The sequence below is a fragment of the Podarcis muralis genome, chromosome 17 (genome assembly GCF_964188315.1).
Source record: "Podarcis muralis chromosome 17, rPodMur119.hap1.1, whole genome shotgun sequence".
Classification (NCBI taxonomy): Eukaryota; Metazoa; Chordata; class Lepidosauria; order Squamata; family Lacertidae; genus Podarcis; species Podarcis muralis.
The window spans coordinates 8370579-8397752 of NC_135671.1; the positions used below are offsets into that span (position 1 = coordinate 8370579).

Here is a 27174-nt window from a genome sequence, read left to right on the forward strand (position 1 = left end):
TTCCAAATTAATACATTCTGGAAATACAAGGGAGCTGAATTTGTAATCCACCCAAATCTCATGGAGTACAAACCACAGGAACATCACCTGCACAGGAAAATAAGGGAAAGACTATGGGAAGAGGGGCTAGTTTGGATCTCAGTGGCTCCCATTGAATTCTATGGAGCAAAGTAAATGGGCTGTACAGTTGGAAAAGTAATCTGGGGTACAGTTGGAAAGGACAGCAGTTGCTTCTCACTCCTATGTATGTATACACAACATTCTGTGATAGAATGAATGAAGCTTGGGTGGTTGTTTTTTTAAAAAGTTGGCTTAAAAAGAAAGAAAGTGGTGGTTAATTTTAAATCATTGCTTCTGTTTGTAGCATACTGGCCGTCTTTCCCTTGAAAATTGCTTTGTTGAAATATGATACCTGGTTGGTGGAGGGGAAGGGTTTGGAGTGACTGAAATAGATGTACAGCTCCACTAATTACAGAAGAAATTTCATTTCACTCTGAAGATTAAAAACCTCAGTGTATGATGCTTAAGAATGCCTTGTGTGGTTTAAAGTTAAGTGCTCTTTTATCTTTTCTATCTCTGTCTTAACTTTAACCACCATGACATGATTGCATAATTATTGTAACTCGCAAAACCGGATGAATCTTAGCACAATGTGTAAAGTCACTTTCCAGATAAACCTCTCTGAAGTTGGACTGTTATTTTACAGGAAAGCAGTCAGAGGTGAAAGACCGTGTGAAATTGTTTTGGATATGGTTTTTATCCTGCTGTAACCACAGTTGTGTAATGCATGACATCATTAATCTATTTGCCATTGCCAGTAGATTTCAAATTCTCCTAATCAACTGCATTCATTTTAAAGGAATTTGCCTTGTTTGGTGCACTTCTTTCTTGCACTGGGCAAGGAAAACATTGTCACTGAGAGAGAGCAGAAGGCTGATCTATAAGATGGTAAACTGGTATTTTCCTTTAACATTTTAGCAGCCACTGGCCCATTTGAAAACGGGGGCTGACTGGTAGTATTCCAGATAAGACCACACTTGACTTGTCTAGCTTGATATCCTAACTACATATAACGTGACTGCAATGAAAGGTTTTTGCTTGAGATGATAGCTTGTTTGCATGACTATTCAGTAGTTCCTCTTTTAATACCTGACAGGAAAATATCAGTGACATGACAGATGATTTCTCACTGGGAGAAATGTTTCATTAGGGGTCCATCTCTTTCAGTGTTTATATTAGTGCACTCTGAGAGACTGCTAAGATTCGGAATACGGTGTTATTTTGCTCCGTTGTATGTGTAATTTTTATTTATTTATTTTTTTGCATGTGCAACAAATGTGTATCTTTCAAGGCCATGAACAAACATGCCTGAATCCAGATCCTTGTAGTCAGTTCTTGAAGCCTGAAGTGCAGAAGGCAAGAAGGTTCTGCTCAGTTGATCAGGCAAAGGTTGAGATGTGAAAGCCTGGAGGTAAAAATAAAATAAAGTACAAAGGTGCAGCTGCTTATTTCCCATTTTTTCTGACCCCCCCCCCCCCGGCCTTCACATCTCTAAGCAAGGGTAAGAGGCAGAATCACTTAAAATTGTAATGCTAGACTACCGCATTGTGCTGTATGCAGTATTGCCCTTGAAGTCCATATTGATTATGTAGGTCCAGGCATGAGAGCCTCAGGCGAAGGGGTTAAATGTGGCCCTCCAGAATCTCTTTTCTGGCCCTCAGGACTCTTTTCAGGTGACACCCCGCCCTCATGCACAGTTCTTCCCAGGCCACACTCCTCACTAGACTTACTTTTCGTCCTCTTTCAATGACTTCGCCTAGCTGGGACATGTCCTTGAATCACTGTCATCATTGTCGTCGATTGTATAGGCCACTCAGAGCATAAAGCCGTCGAAACAGTAAAACGGGATAAAACAAGCTCTAAGAACGATAACATTGATTCGGGAACAATAGAACCATCTATCTAATCTCTAGAAAAAAACACCCACTGATATTATAAACCGGCCAATAACTTAGACAGGAAGTCCTGGGTGAGCTTTTTTGGAGTGGATGCGCCGCCACCAATTTCAAAACAGTGGGAACTACCACTGTAATGATGCATTCACCACACCCCAAACCCACCCAAACATGCCCTGCTGGGTAGATTTTATTAACCATGAAGGACAGGGATCAAGGGAGCAACATGGTTAGATGCATCACTGCAAGCACTTTCTTATAATGCTACAGTGGTACCTCAGGTTAAGTACTTAATTCGTTCCGGAGGTCCGTTCTTAACCTGAAACTGTTCTTAACCTGAAGCACCACTTTAGCTAATGGGGCCTCCTGCTGCTGCTGCTGCGCCGCCGGAGCACAATTTCTGTTCTTTTCCTGAAGCAAAGTTCTTAACCTGAAGCACTATTTCTGGGTTAGCAGAGTCTGTAACCTGAAGCGTATGTAACCTGAAGAGTATGTAACCCGAGGTACCACTGTACTTGCTTGCCTGGATGGAATATGAAGAGGGGTGTGTGAGTCTGTGTAGAAAGTAGACTTGTACAAATGTACAGTTTTCCATTTGGTGCTCTCCTAACTTTTGCCCCTGGCATTGCCCCCATGTTGACATGTGGTCCCCCGACATTTCACAGACGAGAGGACAGCCCTCAGTCTGAAAGGTGGTCTCCTGCCACTGCTTCAGTAGATTATAGGGTCTGTTCTGGCTATGATTTAAGACCGCAGGTTTTGACCTTGCGAAGACTTGAAGGAACTTGAATCTTTATCGCAAAGAAAGCTCTCCTCTCCTTTTGTAGGCAGTATAAGGGCACCTCTTATACAGCGAATAAGAATCACGAGGCATATAAGTGTCCCTAGTGGGTGTTGCTCAGCTCTCAGTTCATTGTCTCTGGAAGTTAGCCAATATCTGAGCTTGGTATTTTCTGGAAATGATGCAAGATGTTTTAATTATAGCATTGTAATATATAAACAGGGAAAAAACAGTTTTTAGTTTCTTTTCTGTATTTCTTGTAGGTTTGTTCTTTTAATTGTACTGTGAAAACTTCAATTAAATTTTTTTAAAAATTCTACACAGAGAGACACATATATGAATGAAAAGATTGAAGACACTGGGATGTATAAATAATAGAATATGTATTTTAAATGTCATGTTTTTAGTATTCCAAAATGGTTGTTGCTGACACTGTCACAGAGAGAGGAGAGAGAGACAAGGTAATAAATCTGAATAAATAGATCAAAATAGGTTAAAATAGTAGTCAGCGGTCATAATACTTTTAAAGCTTCACATGAGAGGCGATGCTTGGCATGTATATTGCATTTTTTTTTAAAAAAATTTTTTGCTGCATTTCATATTGTACAGTATCTCAATACTTCCTACAAAATCTTGAAGCAGCCCCTAACTGGGCTTTGGCTGAGACCGAGCGGCAATGGTTTGTTTAGGACTAACTTGCGAGTTAATCCCGACGAAAGATTTGCATTCGCACATTTGACCACTAGGCTGTCTCAGATCCCGGTGCTTGTACTAAAGTACATTAGCCCATCGTCAGCCCACCTTTCATCCTTGGTCCAGCATGAGAACATTGGTGGTCCTGGCACCCTAGTCCTGTGCATTGAGGTCTCCAGGGTGAGTGAACACATATACAGAGAGCATGAATCACAGCGGAAGGCATTCACCCCAATCTGCAACTGTATATGCATAGGCATGGGGGTCTGTGTATGATTTAGAAACCTGATTTCCCACCTGGAGAAAGAAAGGCCTATACAGTGGGATATACTTAGTCAACTTTGTGCCATTATGCAACCAACTGCACATTCATCTCCTCCATTCACACTCAGTATGTCATGAGCTCTCACTTTACATGGTGTTGCTAAGTATGCTATGGGAATAGCTGATCTCCCTCCACTCCTCAGTATACATAAATGAAGCTTCACTCATAAGGTTGGGTTCTGCTTCAGAATTAGCTAGTTTCTCAAGCCTCCAGTTTTCAGCAATTTCAGTGTTGTTGACTTTCATATAGATTACTTTCATTTTTACGGGGCTCCATGGGGCAGGCTCCTAAATGCTTATTCAAATAATAAAGGAATGAGGTTATCCTTACCAATAATACCACAATGATGAGAGGGCAGTAGTCATTTAAAAAAGCATACAAACAAACCCTTGTATTACTATGCTCGGTTTTGTTCTCTCTAATGCCATTTTCTGAAATGCCTCCTATTACTTGCCACTTTTTCATTGTGAACTTCTAAATCGCTTTTAAATCTCAATGCCCCTTTAGACCTACCCCAGTGCCTGTTGGTTTTATTGGGGGTGGGGAGATGAAGGCATTGACTGAAACTAAATGTGCAGGCCAGTAGCATCCAGCTTCATGTGGGATGTTCATTTCTATTGTGCTGTGTTACCTCTAAATTTTGCGGTCTCATCTGAACCTGCATTCTGCTCATTCGTACTAGATTATGCACATAAAGAGGTAAAGGTAAAGGGACCCCTAACCATTAGGTCCAGTCATGGCTGACTCTGGGGTTGCGGTGCTCATCTCGCTTTATTGGCCGAGGGAGCCGGCGTACAGCTTCAGGGTCATGTAGCCAGCATGACTAAGCTGCTTCTGGCAAACCAGAGCAGCGCACGGAAACGCCGTTTACCTTCCCACCGGAGCGGTACCTATTTATCTACTTGCACTTTGACGTGCTTTCGAACTGCTAGGTTGGCAGGAGCAGGGACCGAGCAATGGGAGCTCACCCCGTTGCGGGGATTCGAAATGCCGACCTTCTGGCCGGCAAGTCCTAGGCTCTGTGGTTTAACCCACAGCTCCACCCGTGTCCTAGAGCAATGCCTAAAGGCTGCAAAATCATATGCACCTTGGAAATGCTTCCAGGATCCCCTTTACCTCCTTCCCACCTCCTCCAGTTTCTTTACATTGCTGGTGATGAACACCACACTCCACCCAGCTGTTGCTCAACCAATCCCATTGCCAGAAATTAACCCCAGCCCTGACCTCAGCTGCCTCCTCAGACCACTCAAATTTGGCCAATGAGAGAGTCTGTTATAGGTGACTAATGACTTGGTTTCTAAGTTGGCAGGAGCAGGGACCGAGCAGCGGGAGCTCACCCCGTCGGGGGGATTCGAACTGCTGACCTTCTGATCAGCAAGTCCTAGGCTCTGTGGTTTAACCCACAGCGCCACCCGTGTCCCTTTTAGATTATGCACATACTCCTCCCTATTTTAAGATTCACTGATTTCTTGCTTGCTAGCATTTCTCTAAAAGCCCATCTGTGAAAGCCCAGACAACACACTACATTTTCCGTCGACAGATGGAGGTGGAAATGCAATGACAAAAGTAATGTTGATCTCATTCCAATAAGTATCACTTTGGAAGACTTCCTACACAATTATTTTGGTTTTGTATACTTAGAACTGCCTTTATTTATGCCACTTCTCATACCCTGCCCATGTTTGAACAGCTCAGAAAGTGCCTTGCATGCATGCAGCACTCCAGGTGGTCTCCCATCCGGGAAGCATATGGGACAAGTCCTGCTTAGCTTCAGCAATAGATTTTCATTGTGTTCCTTCTAAGCATTCTCTGGGAAGAAACACTCCCTTGCTGCTTACAAGGGTGGGGGGAATCAAAGCTCTTCCCCAGCAATCAACATTCATTAGGAAGTCACAACGTTTTTTTAAAAAGCAAAACATCTATTGCAGGCATATGGCATTATCTCCTACCACAATGTTTTGCTCGGTGCATGGAAAGAACCTCCATTCATCAAAGGAGAGTTACATTCAGAGATAAGGAGCTCCTTAAACACATGGAGAAAAACATTGGGTCCCACCCATGGAATCTGTCGTCTTTGCAATTGCATTAATTAATGTTAAGCTGCTCTTTATGATGAAACTGAAATGCTGTAGGTATGAGTGACAAGCGCTACCTCTTTGCCTGCTCCGTCCCCATAATACATTCCTTTACAAAAACCATTCAAACATATGTAATGAGAAGCAGATTTCTTCTGTTGGGACTGCTGTTAGCACTGTTGCTGTTTCAGAGAACTAGGGCAGTTTGGGGGCTGAGAGACTGAGTTGGGAGCCAGGAAATATCTGGTTCAGATTTCGAGTTGACCCTAGACAAGCTCCTCTCTCAGTCACAGCCCCCCTTTCCGTGGTCTAGAGATCAGACTTACCCCGTTGTAATGTTTACTAAAATACGTGAAGGAGAATTTGGAGCCGTGCAAAAGCACTCTTATAAATGTTTGATTTGGTTTGTTATATTTCTAAGCCACTTTCGTTCAAATGAATCCCGAAGCGGCTTACAAACAATAAATAACAGTAACGTGATAAAACATAATAGAACAATGCCAAGCATCATTAATTAAGATGGGCCACCATCTGTGAGCTAAGCTGATCTTGATTCCATATGAGAACGATGAAGAGGTTTAGAATGCAGCATGAATGTCACATTTGGTAAATAAGATGGTTTGAGTTTTGTGTCTCTCCTAACTTGTGAGGCAGTGTGTGTTGCTCACATGTGGTGGGTTGAATACCCACAATAAGCAGCTGGTGTTTCTCTTCTGTAACAATTATTCAAGACCGTTTTCCATAGTTGGAGATTAGGCTGTTGGAGTTAGTGCTCCCAGCCTACTGAATACATTGAGAGCAAGAATCTGAAAATGGTGATCTGATAAGTTGTCCGAGCATCTTTTTAGATTCTTACCTTCTCCTTCCTCACAGTATTATATTGTCAAAATAGATCTGTCACTTGATTCCACCATGAGCATCTCACATGTTTATTACTGGAGACAGTTGAGTAGTTTTTTAAAGGTAATTTGAGAGAGGCATTGTTTCCCATGGTGTCTATCAGAGGCAACATGAAATGTTCGTATCGAAACAGTTCGTATCAAAACAGTTCAAAAACTTGCCAGACCTGATTTCCAGAGGCAAAAGCAAGAGGAATATGCAGGCCATAAACAGAACTCTTTTCTTGAAACTGTCTGGAGAAAAGTGATGTTTGTCTTCAAAGCTGAGTAATAATAACCAAATGTGGATAAAATGAGCAGGTTTTGGTGTTTCTTTCTCAAAGGGAGCTTAGTCCAGGCCCTTCATGCCAACTGGGAAATCTTCCATAAACTATAGCTTCCTGTTTTCCCCCAAACAGGTTAATGGTTTCAGAAGTTGGTTGGGCAACTTCTGGCTTATTTGTCTACTTGCTTGTATGAAGGGAGAAGTGAAGGGACTGTTTGTGTGGCAAAAGCACTCATACATATCTTGGCTTATTCAGATGAGATACGTTCATCTGAACGCAACCGGTGTTTAATGCAGGTCTTTTTTGAGGCAAGCACAATGCCAAAACCTGCCTCCCATCCCTGGAAAGGCGGGGTCAGGGTTCATCCCTGTATTTGTAAGGTGCCTTGATTTATTTATTTGTGATATTTATGTAGGCTCCCCAGTAGCATGATTCTCTGGGCACTTTGTGAACATCAAATAATAAAATACAATATTAAAAATCCCAGTCGTAAAACAGTAATTGTAGCGTGAAAAACTACCAGCATGTCCTGACTTATGCTCACATCCTTCCCTTCCATGTTCTTGTACTCCCTCTCATTTACAGGAAATATTACAGAGTTCTTATTATCCATTAGCTTCCTGAAGAAGGTGAAATGTAACCGCTGAGGCAGGTGTATGTTACCTGTGCTTAAGTAACCGTACTATTAAAGTTTAAAGATCTGTGTGTGAACTTTCAAGGCCTATTAGGAGTATCACTTCTACCTCACAGGTGACTGAAGAGCAAGCTTTTTTCTGCACTCCCTCTCTCCCTTTCCATTCCCACAATAAAGAGAGGTGGAAACAGTTGTGTACTTCACCCATAATTAATGAATGGTGCACAGTGTTTTTCATTATTGGGTATGTAGAGCGTTGCCGGTAATTGGAAGATTCAGGGCTCAGTTATTTTATTTGCTTCTCGTTTTGCTTCAGGTGGCTAGAGATGGCAAGGAAGGGATTCAGATGTAGCCACTCTCAAACAGTATACCAGACATTAATTCCTAGTTTCCAGTTGGGAGTGGGGTGTAGAATCATTCTGAATGAGCCTCCATACAAAACAATTTTAGCTTTCTGTGCAGGGGTTTGCGTCGGGGAGAGCAGGTCTCTGCAAGTGGTACAGAACAGATACAGTCATACCTTGGCTCCCGAATGCCTTGGGAGTCGAATGTTCCAGCTCCCGAATGATTGAAAACTGGAAGCGAGTGTTCCAGTTGTCAAACGTTTTTTGGGAAGCTGAAATCCGGCGCAGGTTCCCCTATTGTCTCTGGTGCACCTGTGCAATTGGAAACCAATTGGAAGCCGCTCTTTGGTTTCCAAACATTTTGGAAGTCAAACGGACTTCTGGAACAGATTCCGTTCGACTTCCGAAGTACAACTGCACTGGTTTTACCTCCTCAGTGGAAACTATGCCGACTTTTCAGAGTACGATAGAACAGTGGCTCTTCAAACTCTGTTCTAGGGAATCCACGGATCCTTGGAGAGTTACCAAAGAGTTACCACATTCAATAATAATTCCATCATCCAACTTGTAGTCTTTGAATTCAGTGCAGAGTACAAAACGACACAGAGATGGTACGGAGGGAGAATACAGAGCTGCTCCATTAACTTGACTGTACAGAGAAAAGGGGGAGAGAGCACTTAACTCAATGAGAAATGTGAAAGGCCTTTAAGTGGCAATATTATTGCATGCATTTGGCCAGTCCTCTAACACTAATGCAGAAGCATAGTGGTGCTTATTTCTGCAGCAGCATTGATTGCATTATGTATAGAGCAATCTTCCTTGTCATAGTGCCTTCCATTTGTTTTGGATTACAGATCCCATCATCACTGACCATTAGCCATTCTGGCTAGGGCTGATGAGAGTTGTAGTCCAAAATATCTGATGGGCACCAGGTTGGGGTAGGCTGTTATAGAAAGTGCGTGTGAGATAATTTTGAAAAACACTCCTGCCCATCATAATGTCTCTCTTCCCGGCCTCCCTAAGAATGCATCATCCATGCGCGTTACTGCCATGGCAGTCCTGAAATTTCATTTATCTGTATAGAAAATGATTTATGAGCTGCCCTTTGTTCTGAAATCACAGGCTGGCATTTGGGTTTGTAGGGGGGTTGGGCAATGACTTGCTGGTTTTCCAAGGTGGATTTCGGATCCAGCATCCCCCATCTGCAGTCTGAAGCAGTTGTTGTTGTTGTTTAGTCATTTAGTCGTGTCCGACTCTTCGTGACCCCATGGACCAGAGCACGCCAGGCACTCCTGTCTTCCACTGCCTCCCACAGTTTGGTCAAATTCATGTTAGTAGCTTCGAGAGCACTGTCCAACCATCTTGTCCTCTGTCATCTGAAGCAGTACAGTGGTACCTGGGTTAAGTACTTAAGTCGTTCCGGAGGTCCATTCTTAACCTGAAACTGTTCTTAACCTGAAGCACCACTTTAGCTAATGGGGCCTCCTGCTGCTGCCGCCGCACGATTTCTATTCTCATCCTGAAGCAAAGTTCTTAACCTGAGGTACTATTTCTAGGTTAGCGGAGTCTGTAACCTGAAGCGTATGTAACCTGAAGCGTATGTAACCCGAGGTACCACTGTACTGCCTCATAAAAGTTGTGTAGCATGGTTGTGCTGCAGGTTAGATTGTGTCTCGTGTTATGAAAGGGTAGTTGGAGGAGAAAGTTGATCTGCCATTCCTATTCAGGGCTGCTGCTTCCGTTACCTTTAAAGACCTGGGTGTGATCATGCAAGTCCTCCCTTATGTCTGGAGAACTCATGAAAATGTCTTCTGGGGCCTGCAATGCCAGTGTCACTCTCCGAGATAATGAGCTTTAGATTTCTGGAGTCTTGGTGAGCACAGATCTTGTCTCTTGGTAACTGTGTGGCGTAGTCAAGGATCCAGTGCTAATCATCACCTTGGTGATGGTTTTCACCTTGGATAACACAGGTTGAAAGATTAGGAAGTAGAACTACTGTAGTTGTGTCCCCCTTGATTGAACTGCGGTGACGTCCAAGAGAAGAGAGGGAAACTTTGGAATGAATTCCTGGTTTAGTTTGTGGATAAGAGCCCCAGGTATGATGAATCTATCTCACTCTTCTCCCCCACCCCACCCCTTTCCCAGCACTGAACATCCCCTCTGTTCAATGCCCCAAAGATCACCTGTCACACCCCTGTTCTCAGGTCACCTATAGTCTTGACTAAGATGCAGAAATCCTTTAAAGGCTGGAAGTTCTTAGTACTACTTCAAGGAAAGCAAAATTAGCTCTTATGAAAGGGGGCATAAAATGGCCTCTTTTCCCAAGGACATTAAATGATAAAAACAATTTTTAAATAGCTTCAAAATGGACTCTTCTGTTTACACTGCCTTTTTATGTGAGTGCTCGTTAGATAGATGTTTTACTGGCTGCATACAGGCAAGCAGCAGTGGTCAAAGTGGTGTGTTTGGCTGTGAGCAACCCATCCTTAATTTCTCTCAGAACCTATTTTCTCCCTGTGAGGTCCAGTGAGTCCTTCCACTTTCATTTTGCTTGGTCTCAGAATCCTCTCCCTCTCTCCTATCGTGCCCTTCCAGTTCATCTTCAGTGATAACATTACAGATGGTGATGCAGTATGAAAGCGACTTTGGTCATAAGTGATGAATGTCTGACGATAACTTGCCATGACTTGCTGAAACTGGAAGGGGCAGCTGTGCCCCTGGACATAAACAGGTTCCCTGACACATTGATTTAGTTTCCAGATGTTACTTGTTTCAGTGATGCTGTAGCTAGAGATAGCAAAGACAATCTGTGAGATTTGGTGGGGAGGAAGAGCTGCCTGTTTTCCTACAGTCCCTTTCAATGTTTTGCTCTACGCTGTACCAATCACATCTTTAGGTACAGTGAGGAGGGACCTGCTGCAGACAGATATTTTGGGGTACCCTTTAAATGCCAACAAAACATTTATTTAGATTTTATTTTTTACCACTGTGGCAAAATGGTGGTTTGGAATTTCTGGCCTGGGTGCCAGAATGTCTTCTTGTTGCTCTGTCCAGTGCAGCAAAGATTCCTTCTGGCCCGTGCATTCTCTGTAATTTACATATATATGTGTTAATTAGGGCAAGGCGGAAAGCTGACTTCTGAATAAATTACACCAAGTATGCATGCTTTTAGCATGTTGTTGTTTAGTCGTTTAGTCGTGTCCGCCTCTTCGTGACCCCATGGACCAGAGCACGCCAGGCACCCCTGTCTTCCACTGCCTCCCACAGTTTGGTCAAACTCATGTTGGTAGCTTCGAGAACACTATCCAACCATCTCGTCCTCTGTCGTCCCCTTCTCCTTGTGCCCTCCATCTTTCCCAACATCAGGGTCTTTTCCAGGGAGTCTTCTCTTCTCATGAGGGGGCCAAAGTATTAGAGCCTTAGCTTCACGATCTGTCCTTCCAGTGAGCACTCAGGGCTGATTTCCTTAAGAATGGAGAGGTTTGATCTTCTTGCAGTCCATGGGACTCTCAAGAGTCTCCTCCAGCACCATAATCCAAAAACATCAATTCTTCGGCGATCAGCCTTCTTAACTTATGCAAAATGGTAAAAGTTGTGGAATAATTCTTCTGCTGCTAGATATGAGGATGAGTAAGCAGTGAAGCCCCTGTTGCCCAAACTCACTTGAAATTTTCGTCAGCTGTAGTCTGGTTTCACCTGGAAGCATATCTGTGCAGCCACAAAAGATAACTTTCAAAACAAATGAAAAGTGAGATGCTCAGGGAGATGAGTTCTACTGCATCCAAGACTTTGTTCTTGAATGGGCCCATGCACATTCCTGAAATGATAATTGCTTTAACCACGTACTCTTCATCTGTAGCTTTGAGAACTTAAGTTTGTGGAAACAAGGTGCATCTGAGGATTGAAAAGGGTGAGGCCAAGACTACAGAGGTCCCAAGGCAGGAAGAGGAGACCTAAACCTGGGCTTGAAGATAGAGTAGGGAGAGAGAAGAAACAGGAGCAGTTTTTTTTTGTCTGCATTTTGATAACGTTGGACAGCCTTTCAAGTCAAGATGGCAGCCCAATCTGTTGCAGACGTCACTGATTTGGACAGTGGAACCGGCCCTGATCGCCTCGGTTCGACCCACCTGGAGAAATCCAGGATTGTCATGAGGCAAGGTGTCTGACACTGAGCAGTAATTAATCATACACTGAGGTAATATTCATGATGTAAAACAGTATACCCCCCACCCCTGGCTTTCATCTGTCAGCCTAATTCCTTCAAACTGCATGGGGAGGTCAGCACCATCTTGAACTAATAAAAATAAAAATAAATTATTATTTGTACCCTGCCCATCTGACTGGGTTGCTTGCCCCAGACACTCTGGGCAGCTTCCAGCATATCTAAAAACATACAGTGGTACCTTGGGTTAAGTACTTAATTCGTTCCAGAGGTCTGTACTTAACCTGAAACTGTTCTTAACCTGAAGCACCACTTTAGCTAATAGGGCCTCCTGCTGCTGCCGTGCCGCTGTTCTCATCCTGAAGCAAAGTTCTTAACCTGAAGCACTATTTCTGGGTTAGCGGAGTCTATAAACTGAAGCGTATGTAACCCAAGGTACCACTGTATATTTAAATAGGTACACAATTATTTATAGCTTATGATCTTAGTAAAATCATTAACTGTGATTATGGTAGTTAATGAACACCTTTTGCTTTGGGCACCTCTGAAGCAGGTTTTTTATTTTGGTTCACTTTTTTGGCCAAGGGAGGGTGCAGGAGGAGGTGGAGGAGAGAAACCAAAGTCTCGTTGCACTTGTGGAGTTCCTCTTGTATAAGTGGGTGGATAATATAATTGCATCTCTATCCTCTTTGCATTAATTTTATATTCCCCATAATTCATTTCTATCTTGTTTTCCACTCTCTGTACGGACATTCTTGCAGGACAGAAGCAGCTCAGCTGAAGAGTCTGATGACCTTGCTCAGTCATCAGCCATAAGTGCTTTCTAAATCAGTTACATAATACATTATCAACATTGGCAAAATTGCGTGGCCTGGCAATTACCTTAAGTCCAACCTAGAGCTTTTCAAACAGCATTTTCCCTTGGGATAAGGCATTTCCGCCTGCTGGGTTAAGTGGGTACAAGCAGTACGGTTTGAGGCAGCCTGATTGCCCTGCCTCTGTTTACTAGTTGTAAAATGTAATAATTTTGCAATGCAATGTGTGTGTGGTGGAGAGGAGGGTCATAGTGGACTGTGTGCTTATGTGTGTAAGTCTAGATCTAGATCAAGGGAAATAATAGTGCCACTGTATTCTGCTCTGGTCAGACCTCACCTGGAGTACTGTGTCCAGTTCTGGGCACCACAGTTCAAGAAGGACACTGACAAACTGGAACGTGTCCAGAGGAGGGCAACCAAAATGGTCAGAGGCCTGGAAACGATGCCTTATGAGGAACGGCTAAGGGAGCTGGGCATGTTTAGCCTGGAGAAGAGGAGGTTAAGGGGTGATATGATAGCCATGTTCAAATATATAAAAGGATGTCATATAGAGGAGGGAGAAAGGTTGTTTCCTGCTGCTCCAGAGAAGCGGACATGGAGCAATGGATCCAAACTACAAGAAAGAAGATTCCACCTAAACATTAGGAGGAACTTCCTGACAGTAAGAGCTGTTCGACAGTGGAATTTGCTGCCAAGGAGTGTGGTGGAGTCTCCTTCTTTGGAGGTCTTTAAGCAGAGGCTTGACAACCATATGTCAGGAGTGCTCTGATGGTGTTTCCTGCTTGGCAGGGGGTTGGACTCGTCTCTTCCAACTCTAGGATTCTATGATTCTAAGTTATAATTCCTGTGCAGACACTCTTCTGCTGTATTACAACCAGGAACAGGCCCTTTCCATTCCATATGCTGAATCTCCGCAAGTTAGTTGAAACAGCCCTCAGTATTGGCTGCAGCCATGCACTTCAGACACTCATTTTCTCAGTGCTCCATATAATGTGGTTGCCCTTAGTGCAGATATTCTGACCCACACCCAGAAAAGAAGATAGGGACTGAAATGCCTTTTAATATCATTGAGAAAGTACTGTGTCTGCGATGCTGCAGAAGTCCTGTTTGTGGCGATGGATTTGCGATGAGCTCATTCACGCTGGTAAGACAGGTATTGAATATGGATGTATGAACTGGCTCCCAAGAGGTCAATCACTGAAGTGGCTCACCTGTTTTGTTTGTTTATAACTGGGTTTCCCAAGCTTTTGAGTTCATGGACCTCTTGATGAGTTTAAAGTCATCCTTTACCCAGAATCTTAGGAATGCAAATGGAATAAAGTCTAGGAATATCAGCATATACCGTATTTTCCCGTGTATAAGACACCCCCTATTTTGGGGACTCCAAATTAAGAAAATGGGAAATTGCCCCATGTATAAGACGTCCCCCTTTTCTTAACATAATTTTTAAAGAAGAAAACCTAGTCTTATACTCAGAAAAATACGGTAATCAACATTTACTAATCTCCAGTTGACATCACTAGGAATCATAGAATGTTAAAAAAGTGAAATAGGGTAATAAAAAATAAAAGTGTACCTGTGTACACAATTTTTTTAGCAGCAAAGCAGAATGGTCTGATGCGGTTGTTTTGTGGAATCATCTTATGAAATACAGAGGTTCCTCATTGAGAAGGAACTCTGTACATGCCCGAGGCTCATAATCGCTGGTTAATTTTTTTGCAGTATACCTCGTAAACTTCTTTCCCACCCCTCAGCCCTTGTCAGCCCCAGATCTTTAATCATCACCTGCACAGCCCCATCAACCCCAGGGGATCAGTATTGACCGCTTTTTGGAAACCCTGACTTACTGTAATATTTCTTTCTGTCCCCCCTTTCTTACGAGAGGCACAGCAGTTTAAAAAGTCAATACAATTCCACATGCAAAAATAAAAGCAGTAAAACAATTTGGCATCCCAGTGTTGAAAGAGCAAAAATAATAATAATTCAGTCTGTACCTCTGGGGTCTTGGGGTGTTTTTGTGGGTGGGTGGGTTAGAAGGAGGCTACTTCACATTCTGTATTATCTCTCATTTTTATGAAACGGCTGCCGTCAGGGGCTGGGGTTTCCAATTGTGTGTGACATGCCTCAGAAAGAATGTACTATCCAAACACAGACGGGTTGCAAAAGGTCTAGTCGATGAAAAAAGCTGGAGGGATTTGTATGTGTGTTGTGTGTGTGTGTGTGTGTGTGTGTTTGTGTGTGTGTGTGTGCTACCTTCTCTCTTTCCTGTCCTGTCCCCCTGCTTTCCCTTAATGCAATGAGAGGAAAAGGAGCCAAGATTTCCTTCTGGCAATGTGACCTTTCTTGACTTTGATCTGCAGAACATTTCTAATTCCTCTTGGACTCCACTGGGGCTTAATTCAGCAGAACAGGAAAATTGTTATTCCCCCCCCCCCCCCCTTAAAGGATGAGTTTATATAATGCTTGGCACTGATTACTCGGGCATGTGGTAGGCTTGATAATGTGATTGGGGGAATGGTCCACAGAGAAACAAATAAGGGTGCTGCATGCTACTCAGAAATGTAATCATTGTGGTCGTCATCCCAGACGCCACTGCTGCTGCGGCTGTTATTAAACTCGTCTTAAATTGTATGTGGCGTCCGCCACCAGAACATATCATCATCCTCAGCATATAGGTCACTGACATGTCCAGATTCCCAGCTGAGAGGAGCGGCAGTATGAAAATCAAATAAGCAAACAAACTCTGGCCAAGGTGCCAAGTGTACTTTTCAGAATTGCAAGGGAAATAGAAGAAAAAATAATGCAAAAACATGGCAGCAGGAGAAGACTCTGCACCCGTTCTCTCTGCATACCACAGATTATATGTAACACTAATAGGTATAAACTATATTATGCCCAGGGATGTGGGTGGCGCTGTGGGTTAAACCACTGAGCCTCTTGGGCTTGCCGATCGGAAGGTTGGCGGTTCGAATCCCCGCGACAGGGTGAGCTCCTGTTCCTCGGTCCCTGCTCCTGCCAACCTAGCAGTTCGAAAGCACATCAAAGTGCAAGTAGATAAACAGGTACCGCTCCGGCGGGAAGGTAAACGCCGTTTCCGTGCGCTGCTCTGGTTCGCCAGAAGCGGCTTAGTCATGCTGGCCACGTGACCCGGAAGATGTACGCCGGCTCCCTTGGCCAATAAAGCAATATGAGCGCCGCAACCCCAGAGTCGGTCACGACTGGACCTAGTGGTCAGGGGTCCCTTTACCTTTACCTTACTTTTCTTCAAGCAGTTAATGATCGCTTGAGTTGTGTTTTCCTTATCCATGCTTGGGAACCTACCCTTCTTGTGACTCGAGACCTGAAGCAAGATGTGTCGTGGCTGTCTTAACACCCTCTACCTTGTTTTCCGCAGGAGAATTGCTGAGTCAGCCCAGGCCAGAGGGAGTGACTGAGATCATCTGTCCGAAGAACGGTAACGAGCGAGTGAATGTGGCTCTGGTTTACCCCCCTACGCCGACAGTGATCAGCCCTTGTTCCAAGTAACTTCTGGAAGACACCTGCCTTTGCCCCCATATAAGGACACACCAAACACCCCTTAATCGAACAAGCCCTTCCTAAGCATTTTTGGAAATGTACAGCCCAGAGATGTTTCTGATTACTGATGGGACCTGGACAACACAGCTTGGGAAATAAAGGTACAGCTATGTTGTTTTCCTTTAGTGAATGGGAAGGTATTTGCAGTGTTGGGTTTTTTAAGGCTAGATTGCTACAGCAAAGCTGAATTTTGGTGGAGGGTGAGTATTTTACGAGGGTTCCTTGTTTTGCTTATTTATTTATGTTGCAGAATTTACACCTTAAAAGCTTCCGTTTGTCTGTGCTGTTGAAATCCACTTGCAACTCCTGTTCTGGGCAAACATCAACCACGGCAGAAAAAAAGCCTCACTAAGGAGCGTCTCGCAGTTAGCGGCACATGGTTTATTTTTGCATGAGAACCAGTGCCCACACTGCTCTGCTGACATGTGCATGAAAGAACTATGTCAGTAATACACAGAGCGGACAAGTAGTGTCCAGTTTAGATTTGGGATTAAGCAAGTTGCAGTTCTGCAAACGGTTTCGAAATATCCTCCAAAGCAAACGTAGGTTTGTTTGCTTCAACTGCTCATTTATAATAAATGTTTGTTCATTCCCATAACGTACCAGGACTTATTAAGCTATTAAAGCCATTATTAAATAAATTATGAAGCCATTGTTAAGTAAATAATAAATTTGGTAATTGCCTAACACAGAGCTGTCTCTAGGTGACTTACATTCAGTTTTAACTGTCAATAAATCCAAAGATCCTACTAGTGTCCTGTGTTTTCGATGCACCAAGCCATAAAATCCTCCTAATAAAATTATCTATGAATTTAAAAAATAATGTTGCAACTTGATGGTTGATCATTATTCAAATTGCAACATTATGGAATGGCTTTGTGCACATTTAGATTTTAATAAGCTTAAGTAAGGTTGGGTTTTAATAAAATCAACCAATACATTGTCCTGTTATTCTTCAGACAACCTCCGCTGAGATTCACGGTAGATTTGCCTGTCAAATACATTTTGACACTAGCAACCTCGTACCTGGAATTGCTCAGAAATTTTAAGAAAGCAAAAAATCAGTGCAGTTTTGAAAGGTCCAGGCCACAATCTTTATTCAAAATGGTGTCCAATTATATCCAAACAGTCAGAAACATACTCCTTGAGCTCAGAAACCATGATGCAAAATTTGGTTGGCAGTATCTAAAGGCATGTCCAGATGCATAGCAAACAAACAGCTTTCCTAAATACTTTCCTAAAAACCTTCTTGTATGACCAGGCCTCTGTCCTTTAACTGTCTGTGGCCTTCTAGAAGTGGGCGGGATGTTTTTAATGTATTTCTCTTTCCTCTTGGTTTTTTAATGAATCTATGTAGGGTCTGGGACGTGGGTGGCGCTGTGGGTTAAACCACAGAGCCTAGGACTTGCCGATCAGAAGGTTGGCGGTTCGAATCTCCGCGACGGGGTAAGCTCCTGTTGCTCGTTCCCTGCTCCTGCCAACCTAGCAGTTCGAAAGTACGTCAAGTGCAAGTAGATAAATAGGTACCGCTCCTGCGGGAAGGTAAACGGCATTTCCGTGCGCTGCCCTGGTGCGCCAGAAGCAGCTTAGTCATGCTGACCACATGACCCGGAAGCTCCCTCAGCCAATAAAGTGAGATGAGCGCCGCAACCCCAGAGTCGGTCACGACTGGACCTAATGGTCAGGGGTCCCTTTACCCTTTACCTTTATGTAGGGTCTATTATCTATCTGTCTGGTTGTAAGTCGCTTTGGGTTGCCCCGGGCTAGATAAAGCAACAAACAAAGTATTAGATGAAGATGATAGACATGTACAGATGCAAGATAAGTATCTTATGGTACAGAGAAGGTGGATCCTTAGCGCCATGAACCTTGAGACTTTCTGTTTTGTCTTCTTCAAACACGCAGATTAATGGGAGCAGGTGTGCTGAAAGGCTATGCGCTGGGGTGGACACAAATCTGTAGCCTGCCTGAATTGATCCTTACCATCGGCTGGGGTTGGAGTGGTGTGTTTCCAAGAACTTTGTCCAGAGGCTTATTGAAGCAAGAATCACAGCAAAGCATCCTCATCCTGTGCTGCTCTTGGAACTTTTATACACGACAGTCTGAAAACTCTGGGTGGTTTTAATTGCTTCGTAAGCACCAAAACGAGAGCATTGTTGACTGACGGCGATGCGCTGGGATTGAGAACTCTGTGGACCTGTATTGTGCACTTGTTTGGACCCATTGGTGAATGTAAGATTGTTCTCGGTGTGGTCGCTGTTCAGCTGTAGCTGAAAGATATATCTGCTGAAAAGGCACTGTTGGTAACTCGGGTAAGTTTTGACTTTGTCATTGTGTTCCTCGGGGCTTACTCTGGGTTTGCAAGGGCAAGGCACCTGCAGTTTTCTGCAGGGAAGAGACCTGCCATTCTTGCAATGAAAATATCCTTAGTTTCTCTGCTAATTTCTTGATTGCTATTAAAGCAATATGAAAGATGACTTAAGCAGTGGTGGTGTAGCGTGGGTTGCCAGTGCCCGGGGCCACACAGAGTGGGTGGGGGAGGGAGGGAAGTGGACAGAGTATGCATGCACATTCAACTGCCTAATGACACCACCCAGGAAATTACAGCCACAGAGATAAGAAAAGAAGAGTCATTCCCGTTGTCTGGAGAGGTCACTTCCTGGTTCACACGGAGAAGCTGTTTTCATCAGAGCCCAGCAATGGAAGCGCACAGCTGTTCGGAGGCAGCACTGGGTGTTGAAATTTTGCACCCCTAACAATTTTGCGCCCGGGACAACTGTCCCTCTGCCCCCCCATGCCACTGGGTTTAAGGGTTGCACTTTGTTTCCAGGGCACGTTTACATACAACATAAAAAGATCACTTGTTTATTTGAGTGTGTGAGCTCTTGGAGATAATAATTGCAGATAGAAATTGTCATGTTACCATTGTCAACTCTAAACAGTACTTTTCAGTGGAAATAGTCCATTCATGATTTTAACTAAAGAGTCATGTAAGAGTCCAGGTGATAACATTTATTCCTTGGCAAATTCTACAGTTAGGGATAACATTGATTATTATAGTAACTCTTTAAAAGGTAAAGGTACCCCTGCCCGTACAGGCCAGTCTTGACAGACTCTAGGGTTGTGCGCCCATCTCACTCAAGAGGCCGGGGGCCAGCGCTGTCCGGAGATACTTCCGGGTCACGTGGCCAGCGTGACGAAGCTGCTCTGGCAAGCCAGAGCCGCACACGGAAACGCCGTTTACCTTCCCGCTGGTAAGCGGTCCCTATTTATCTACTTGCACCCGGGGGGGCTTTCGAACTGCTAGGTTGGCAGGCGCTGGGACCGAGCAGCGGGAGCGCACCCCGCCGCGGGGATTCGAACCGCCAACCTTTCGATCGGCAAGCCCTAGGCGCTGAGGCTTTTACCCACGGCGCCACCCGCGTCCCCTTAGTAACTCTTTAAGTAGCAGCAAAACAAAAAATCTGTTCCCAAATTAACCTTCCTTAGCAAAATTAAACGATTGTCTTTTGTTTTGATACTGTCATGGCTTGCTGCTGATTACAAATATATTACTGGTTGAGGTAAAAGGGAGAAATGCATAGACATTTCATTCCATAAAACAGCTCAATTTGGGGCACAGTTTGATTAAATTTTTCTCCTTTTTATTTCAAAATAGACAGAAAACCAACATATTGTTGAATGCCACATCCTCCATCTCACAGATTCCAGCATTTTAGTTTTTTAATTGTCTGCCTTCTAATGACCAGGTGCTTAGGTCATCAATTTAATAATAATACTATGTAAAAGGTAGTGCACAAAAATTAAAAACAAAAAGCAAGCCCCGCCCACAAACTTACAATCTAGTACATTTAACTAATTTTGTATACTACTGAAACTTCACTAAGTGCTTTTTGAGATAATGAAGTAAAAAATAAAGTAGAATTAAAGAAGCAAAAGCTATTAAGTGTTGAAAAGAAAGAGCATCCGTATGACAGCAATGCCAAAAGCAAAATGACCTCTGCACAATGTTCCTTATAGGCAGCCCCATCCATTTAAAATGTGCCGCCTCTTTAGCTTAAAATTGCCACCTACTAATTAAAGCATTTGTTGATTAAGTGAGATGGATACAACTTTACAACCCTACATATAATAATTCCTAATTATTATCTGAAAGTTAGACGCTTGCTTTATAACCAGTACAATTGAGGGCGGGGAAATGACTGCGGTGGAGAAAAATTCATTACTGTGTAATGAAATTGCTCACATGAAAGGAAAGCAAAAATGTCAGCTACGTCTACTCAGCCTTTTTGTTCTGCGCTTGTGTGCAGATGCTTATCTGGCTAGTTTAGCTGCAAGCTTAGTTTGTCTTGTTAGCCTGGTATAGGTCTGGGTTCTTCTCAGGCTTGGGGATCAGAAACCTTTGTTGTCTGCAGACAGAAGTGGATCTCTTTTGTCCTCGAGAATAATTTAAATGTTTCGTATATCCTGGCTTGGTTTGTGGGGAGGGCGGTGGAGCTGGCAGGTGAGTCGGGGAGAAAATTCTCACTAATAAATGCTTGACATCAATTCACCGAAACGCAACAAATGCAGATTTCACTGCTTAGTTTTGCTTGTTGAAGAATAACCGTGCCCTTTCTCTAAGCATGTACTTGCACATACTGATGAATCATGTGGTTCTCACCCATAACAATGGCGAAATTGCACCCTGCCCTTCTGCCTTTAAAAAGGTTCTACGGTAGATTAAAGTGCATATAAAATCACACAAACGTAATCGGCTAAATCCAATCAGATATAAAACCAACACACTAATATCACATAGCAGCAAGAAGAAGAAAGTAATATTTGTATATAAATTGCATCCCTCCTTCCTTCATAAATTATTTGGAACAGAAATACTTACCGTATGTTTTGCTCTCTAAGACTCACTTTTTCCCTCCTAAAAAGTAAGGGGAAATGTGTGTGCGTCTTATGGAGCGAATGCAGGCTGCGCAGCTGTCACAGAAGCCAGAACAGCAAGAGGGATCGCTGCTTTCACTGCACAGCGATCCCTCTTGCTGTTCTGGCTTCTGAGATTCAGAATATATTTTTTTCTTGTTTTCCTCCTCCAAAAACTAGGTGCATCTTATGGTCTGGTGTGTCTTATAGAGCGAAAAATACGGTACTTAAATTGATTTCCTGGAGCAGAGGGAAATGGGTGACAGGAGAGCAGGGCTGGGAGATCTTTGGCCCACCAGATATTTGCTGAACTGCAACTCCCATTAGTTCCAGCAAGCATGGCAAATGGGCGGGGAAGATGGGAGTTGTAGTTCAGGAACATTTGGAGCACCACAGGCTCCCCATATCTGCTGATACATGACGGTTGGGTGGTCATCTGTCATGTGTGATCTAGTTGAGATTCCTTCATTGCAGGGGGTTGGACTAGATGACCCTCGGGACCCCTTCCAACTCTACGATCTGGTGAGCAGGAGCGGGGACAAATCTGTATCCCAGTTTGTGAGCTTCGGCTTGCCACAAACTACATGCTTCTTATTCAAGTATCTTCAACTGTATGAACAATCTTTCCCCTATTAAAAAACACGCTCCTGTCTTCGGTTTAATCTGAAGGGAACAATCTCTTCCTGCACAAATTATGTTTCCTTTTGGTTTGCTTTGGAGGCGAATTTGAAGGCTGGCTTCCATCTGCTTGCTGTCTTCAATGTGTTGGAGGCAGCAGGGAGGGAGGGAGTCGAGTAAATCTCAGCAAGGCAGAGTTATAACACCACAAAATCTGGATAAGAAGGTCTGGATCAGGGATCAGCTGGATATTGATTATAAGCTCCTAAAAGCCCCTTGAGCTTCTTTGGAGAAAGGAAAATGCTTGCTATGGAATGTAGGCTAGTTGCTCTGCAGACAAGAAGCGTTCTTCCTTCCTCCTGTTGGTTGGGTTCTGTTTGGCCGTCCTTTAGAGGCCTGGGGAGAAAACGATGACTTCTTCTCTTTTTTGCTGCTTCACTGAGAATAGTCTTTATTGGGCCCTCTGTCAGTTTTGTTCAGAACTTCCTTGAGACAGCAGCTCATCGCCAACAAGACTGCTGAGCTATGTGCAAATTCAGGAAACATTGGTTACCAAGATAGCAGAAACTAGATATGCCAGTGGTTTACTAAAGGACTTGGTCATCCCAGGCCTGGCAGAGAATGCGTTGCTATCTACCAGCAACAAGTGAGTTGCACTCCAGCTACTGATAACCAGCCACAAACAGGCGGAAGAGTATTACAGGGCTTATTTTAAAACTCAAGATCGTCAACCCCACACACACCCTTAGCTGAGACTGCAACTGGGATCTCTGAGAGAACAGTATCTGAGAATGCTAAAAACAAAAAAGTGGCTTTGGAGAGGTGTGTGTGTGTGTGTTTTGAATTGGTTTTACATCTCCTTAACACTGTTTTATAGGAACTGTAGTAGGGGTGTTTGCCGAAGTCTTCCTGGTAACTTCCGAAGTTTTTACAATTGGGGACGTTAGCCTTGTCTGATGGATAGACCCTCTAATTTCTTTGAGTAGTATAATGTAAGAAGTTTTGCTCTTCAAAGGCAATGCTCTGCTTATGACAATCAGAGCCGTCTTTCCCATTAGGGCTTAGTGGTGCGTTGCGCCAGGGCGCCGGACTCTCAGGGGCGCCCCAGCAAGTGGGGGAGCTGCGTGGCTTTGCCGGCGACCTCCCCTTTCCCTGCACGCCTGCCAGCTGCGCCCCGCCAACCATAAGGGTGGCGGGCATGCAGCTTCCCTGCCAAGCCTCTGTGAGCATCGCTCTCCTCCCGAGGAGGCTTGGGAGGGGCGCAACTTCACTCCCAAGCCTCTGTGGGGATCACTCTCCCACAGAGACATGGGGGAGAGTTGCGCCCCCCCCCATGGCTGGCAGTGCGCAGCTACGGCCACCCCAACACTATCCGTGGTAATTTGGGGGCGCTGGGCGGATATTTGCACCCCAGTGCCACATCTGCTAAAGACAGCCCTGATGACAGTTATGAATATGTGGAATGTTTATGACTTGCTTCTTGTATATAAACTTCCTCTTGTTCTTTCTTTTAGTTTCCCCATAGGAAGAAATTAATAATTCTGTGGCTGTAATGTGCTGTGGAAAAGGACGCAAAATCAAAACTGGAAAATACCTCTTCAGATGGATGCTTTCCCAGGGACTGAGCATATAACTTAACCCCAGAAGTGAAATGGTTTTTAAAGTAATATATTAAGTTGCAGAGGAATGGTGGACTAAAGGATTCATCACTCGACCCTCAGCCTCAGGATCATTCTCTAGCGAGGAGCTGCTTGCCAACAGAGTAGGATGAAAAACTTCTCAGGGATTATGTTCAATGTGCAGTTTAAAAGCCGCAGCTGCCGTTGACGACAGCAGTATCGGGGGCACTCTGTTTCCAAGTCTGTCAAATGTGAAAGAGGTTCACTGCTGAAGTTCACTGCTGTTCAGCAATTTGTTTGTGTCTTTTTTTTAAGTGTTAATCTTTATTTTTCTAAGTTTTTAATTATCTATGCAGTTTAGAATTAATTTGACACTGGGTACAAAGGTCAGCGTGGAGATTGTGCTAAATCAGTTGCGGGGTTCTGGATGTGATGTCAAAACAATGCATGTAGGTCTCTATTGTTTAAACACCTGGTTTGTGCACAGACACACACATCACACACACACACACACACACACACACACAGATACACACACACACAAACACACAATCTTCAATTTCACTGCAGTTTCATGGTAAAATCCACCTAAATAAACACTAGCACAGATTCTTCTGGGAATACCTCTGCCTCCACACAACAGTTGAAGCCGTACTTGAAAGAATCAAATGTGGTTTTGATTTTTCTCCCTCTTGTGAGTGGAACATGTCAACGTGGTGGAGAAGGGGAAGACAGCTTGAGTTAAACTTGATTTGTGGAGTATCCAGTTGAGTGGTCAGCCGTGAAGTAAGCCAGGAATCCTTCATCCCTAAACAATGCCAAGAATAATTGACCAGGAATAAAAATTGAATAATTGAATTGAGGCAGAAATGATTGACAAGGAGCAAAGAGCAGCGTGGAGATGGACACACCTCAGTCCTCCAGCCACTTGGGAGCCTAGAGAAAGCAATTCAACTATTGGTGACAATGTGCCACAAAGATGGGGCGTTATTGCTAGACCTTGTTTACCTTCAGTGTATTGAAATTAAGCACTGGAATACCAGCAGCTAAAATGCAGCTCATGTTGCAACGAAGTTGACCACCTCAGTTCCAGAATTTTCTTTTCTCGACTATGGATCACCCTGGCTTTATTCATAATGTCCCTCATGCTGGGGTGGGGATTGGTGCAGTGTCCTACGAAACATGCTTTGTTTTCAAAAGAATGTATTAGTCTGGGGGCCACTTTAAACATCGCCTGAGTTAAGTATAGTTATGGCACTACACTTTAAGCCATTCTGATAATGGTAGCGCCTTATGCCCTTATGTTTAGAGCAGCATTTGTGCCACATTTGCTAGATTAGGAAACTGAATTATGACACCACCATCCAAGCGTGCAACACGGTCTACCTTCAGCGCATCGGTGGAAGCTTCTGGTGTTACTGGAATGGTTCAGGAAAGCCACAGAGCAGAGGAAACCACACTTCTCAGACCTCAAGATTATTCCCTTGTTTGAAGAACGCAGCCAACAATCTGTAATATCCACTCTTACAAGTAAACATCACATTTAAAAAAATGTAGGGGCATTTTAACATGTAACTTTGAGGTGGATTTCCATGGGGAAATCATAAAACAGCTGTTGAATTTTAAGCTTAGCTGAGGGAAAGATATACCTCATTTGAAAAGTGGTTGAAAAGGAGACATTAATCAACAAATGTGTCTGGTGTTACGAGTGAGCTTTTGAATCCCAGTGGCTAATTTTTGTCGGTGTGTGTGGAAAGATGTTCCCCCCGCCACTTCAGAGTCACTCCATTCGACAACTGTTGTGTACAAGAAGGTTAACTGGGGGATTAACTGCAGTTTTCTGTTGTATTTTGGGTCTTGTGGGCCATTTCAGGTCTAGTGTGGAAGTCGAACATTCCCAGATCTTAATTACCTTAGCACATCAGGGGCATGTGCTAAGAAGACGTTCCCAAGCAAATTTCGGTGCCACATCACCTAGTAAAATAGTTTGGGCTTCAGAAATGTATTGTTTAGGTTTGCCTTAAGTAGGCTTGAGCAAAACTTGGTCATTCTGTGGGAAAGTGCCAAAACAGCAGTGCTTAACCAGGCTTCAGCACCACTGAATTTCTGGCAAATACTAGTTGAGATGAGTTTTCTAAGTGTACCTTCATTCTTCAGTGCAACTTTCTAGGTAGCTCTGACTTCTGTAAGGAGGAGCACAACTTGACACGAGTTTTCCCTCTCAAGGCCAAAATGAAGGGTTTTTTTTTGCACCTGTTAAAGTAGATCTTTGCCAGCGATGGGAAATTGACTCTTTCCTGATGTCAGCCTAAACATGGGTGGCGTTCAGTCATTCTTGTTTTTCAGGCTATTTGCTAAAAATGCTCAGCAACATCGCACTGGAGCGGCTGAGGCGAAACACTTGCTGCGGTTGTCTGAGAACTTTTAAGAGCAAATATAATTTTTTTAAAAAATCATTTTTTTGCTATGCAGGACATTTCATTACAGACACTGCAGCCAGACAAAGATATTTTGGCTGGTGGAGTGTCTTGACAAGATCCTGTTGTGGTAGTATCGGCGGAAGACTTCTGCCAGCTTTTCTGGGAAGAGGGCGAGGTTTTGCTCTGTGAGGCACAAAAAAATCAATCAAGCTATTCCTCTTAAAACTGCTGGAGAATTGCCCTTGGAATCAGTCACGTTTTCTATTCCTAGGTTCCATGACAGGAAAAGCTGTTTCCTGGATATGCACCGCAGTGCTGCCAAAGAAAACGTGTGCTGTTTTTAATTCCTCAAAAGATTCTCTTCTCTTTGACCCATCTTTGATTCACTTCTGGAAGGCCAAAAAAAGGGGTGTTTGGTGTAACATGGGTGGTGATTGTTCAGCAAGGGGCATGGGGGGCGGCGGCTATACTTACAGCTTATCTGTTAATTCTCCATATTACAGCACAGACTTCTTTTTTTACAAGAAAAAAGAAAAAAAGAAGAAAAAATATTCTCACCAAGACAAAAACCTGAGAATAAAAGTAATATTACAACTTGAGTTTTCTCTGACTATTTATTGACAGAACTGTAATTTGTATTTTTGCCTGTGCAGGCCACTAATAAATACGTTGAAGCAGGCTTCTTTTCCCCCGCTTTCCAAATTTGCATTGCAAAATGTGAACAGCAGTACTTTTTATTTATTAAGGAAGGTTTACAGATGGCTTAATTGTAAAACTCTTAGGCAGTGCGCACAATAAAAAAATGACCGGTACCATAATACCTTTACTGGGGGATTAATTTAAAAGCCATAGTAGTAAGCAAGCTTTTGACTTCAAGCTGAAATCTTGTTTTGGCTGCACGTTAACCAAAAGAAATGATGGGCATGACGCAAATTTTGCTGTTGGGATGCATGAGACGTTGTGGAGACTTGCACTAGTTTAGGTTGTGTAGCCTTATGAGGCTTTGCCCTCGGGTGGGAAAAAGTATTGCACCCGGGAGAGGGAGTGGGAGTCAACAGACACTCAAGGAATAGTT

The 27174-nt window shown here is 43.6% G+C and overlaps 1 protein-coding gene across 1 annotated transcript in view; it reads left to right on the forward strand.

Moving 5' to 3' along the window:
• The window catches only part of MFHAS1 (multifunctional ROCO family signaling regulator 1), a 53560-nt gene extending 26862 nt beyond the window's left edge, over positions 1-26698 (forward strand). The window contains exons 2-4 of the mRNA XM_028711744.2: positions 16344-16626; positions 18431-18837; positions 23575-26698. Coding sequence (XP_028567577.2) covers positions 16344-16474 — 131 coding nt within the window. The 3' untranslated portion in view covers positions 16475-16626; positions 18431-18837; positions 23575-26698. The remainder of the gene's footprint in view (positions 1-16343; positions 16627-18430; positions 18838-23574) is intronic.
• The last annotated feature ends 476 nt before the right edge of the window (positions 26699-27174 follow it).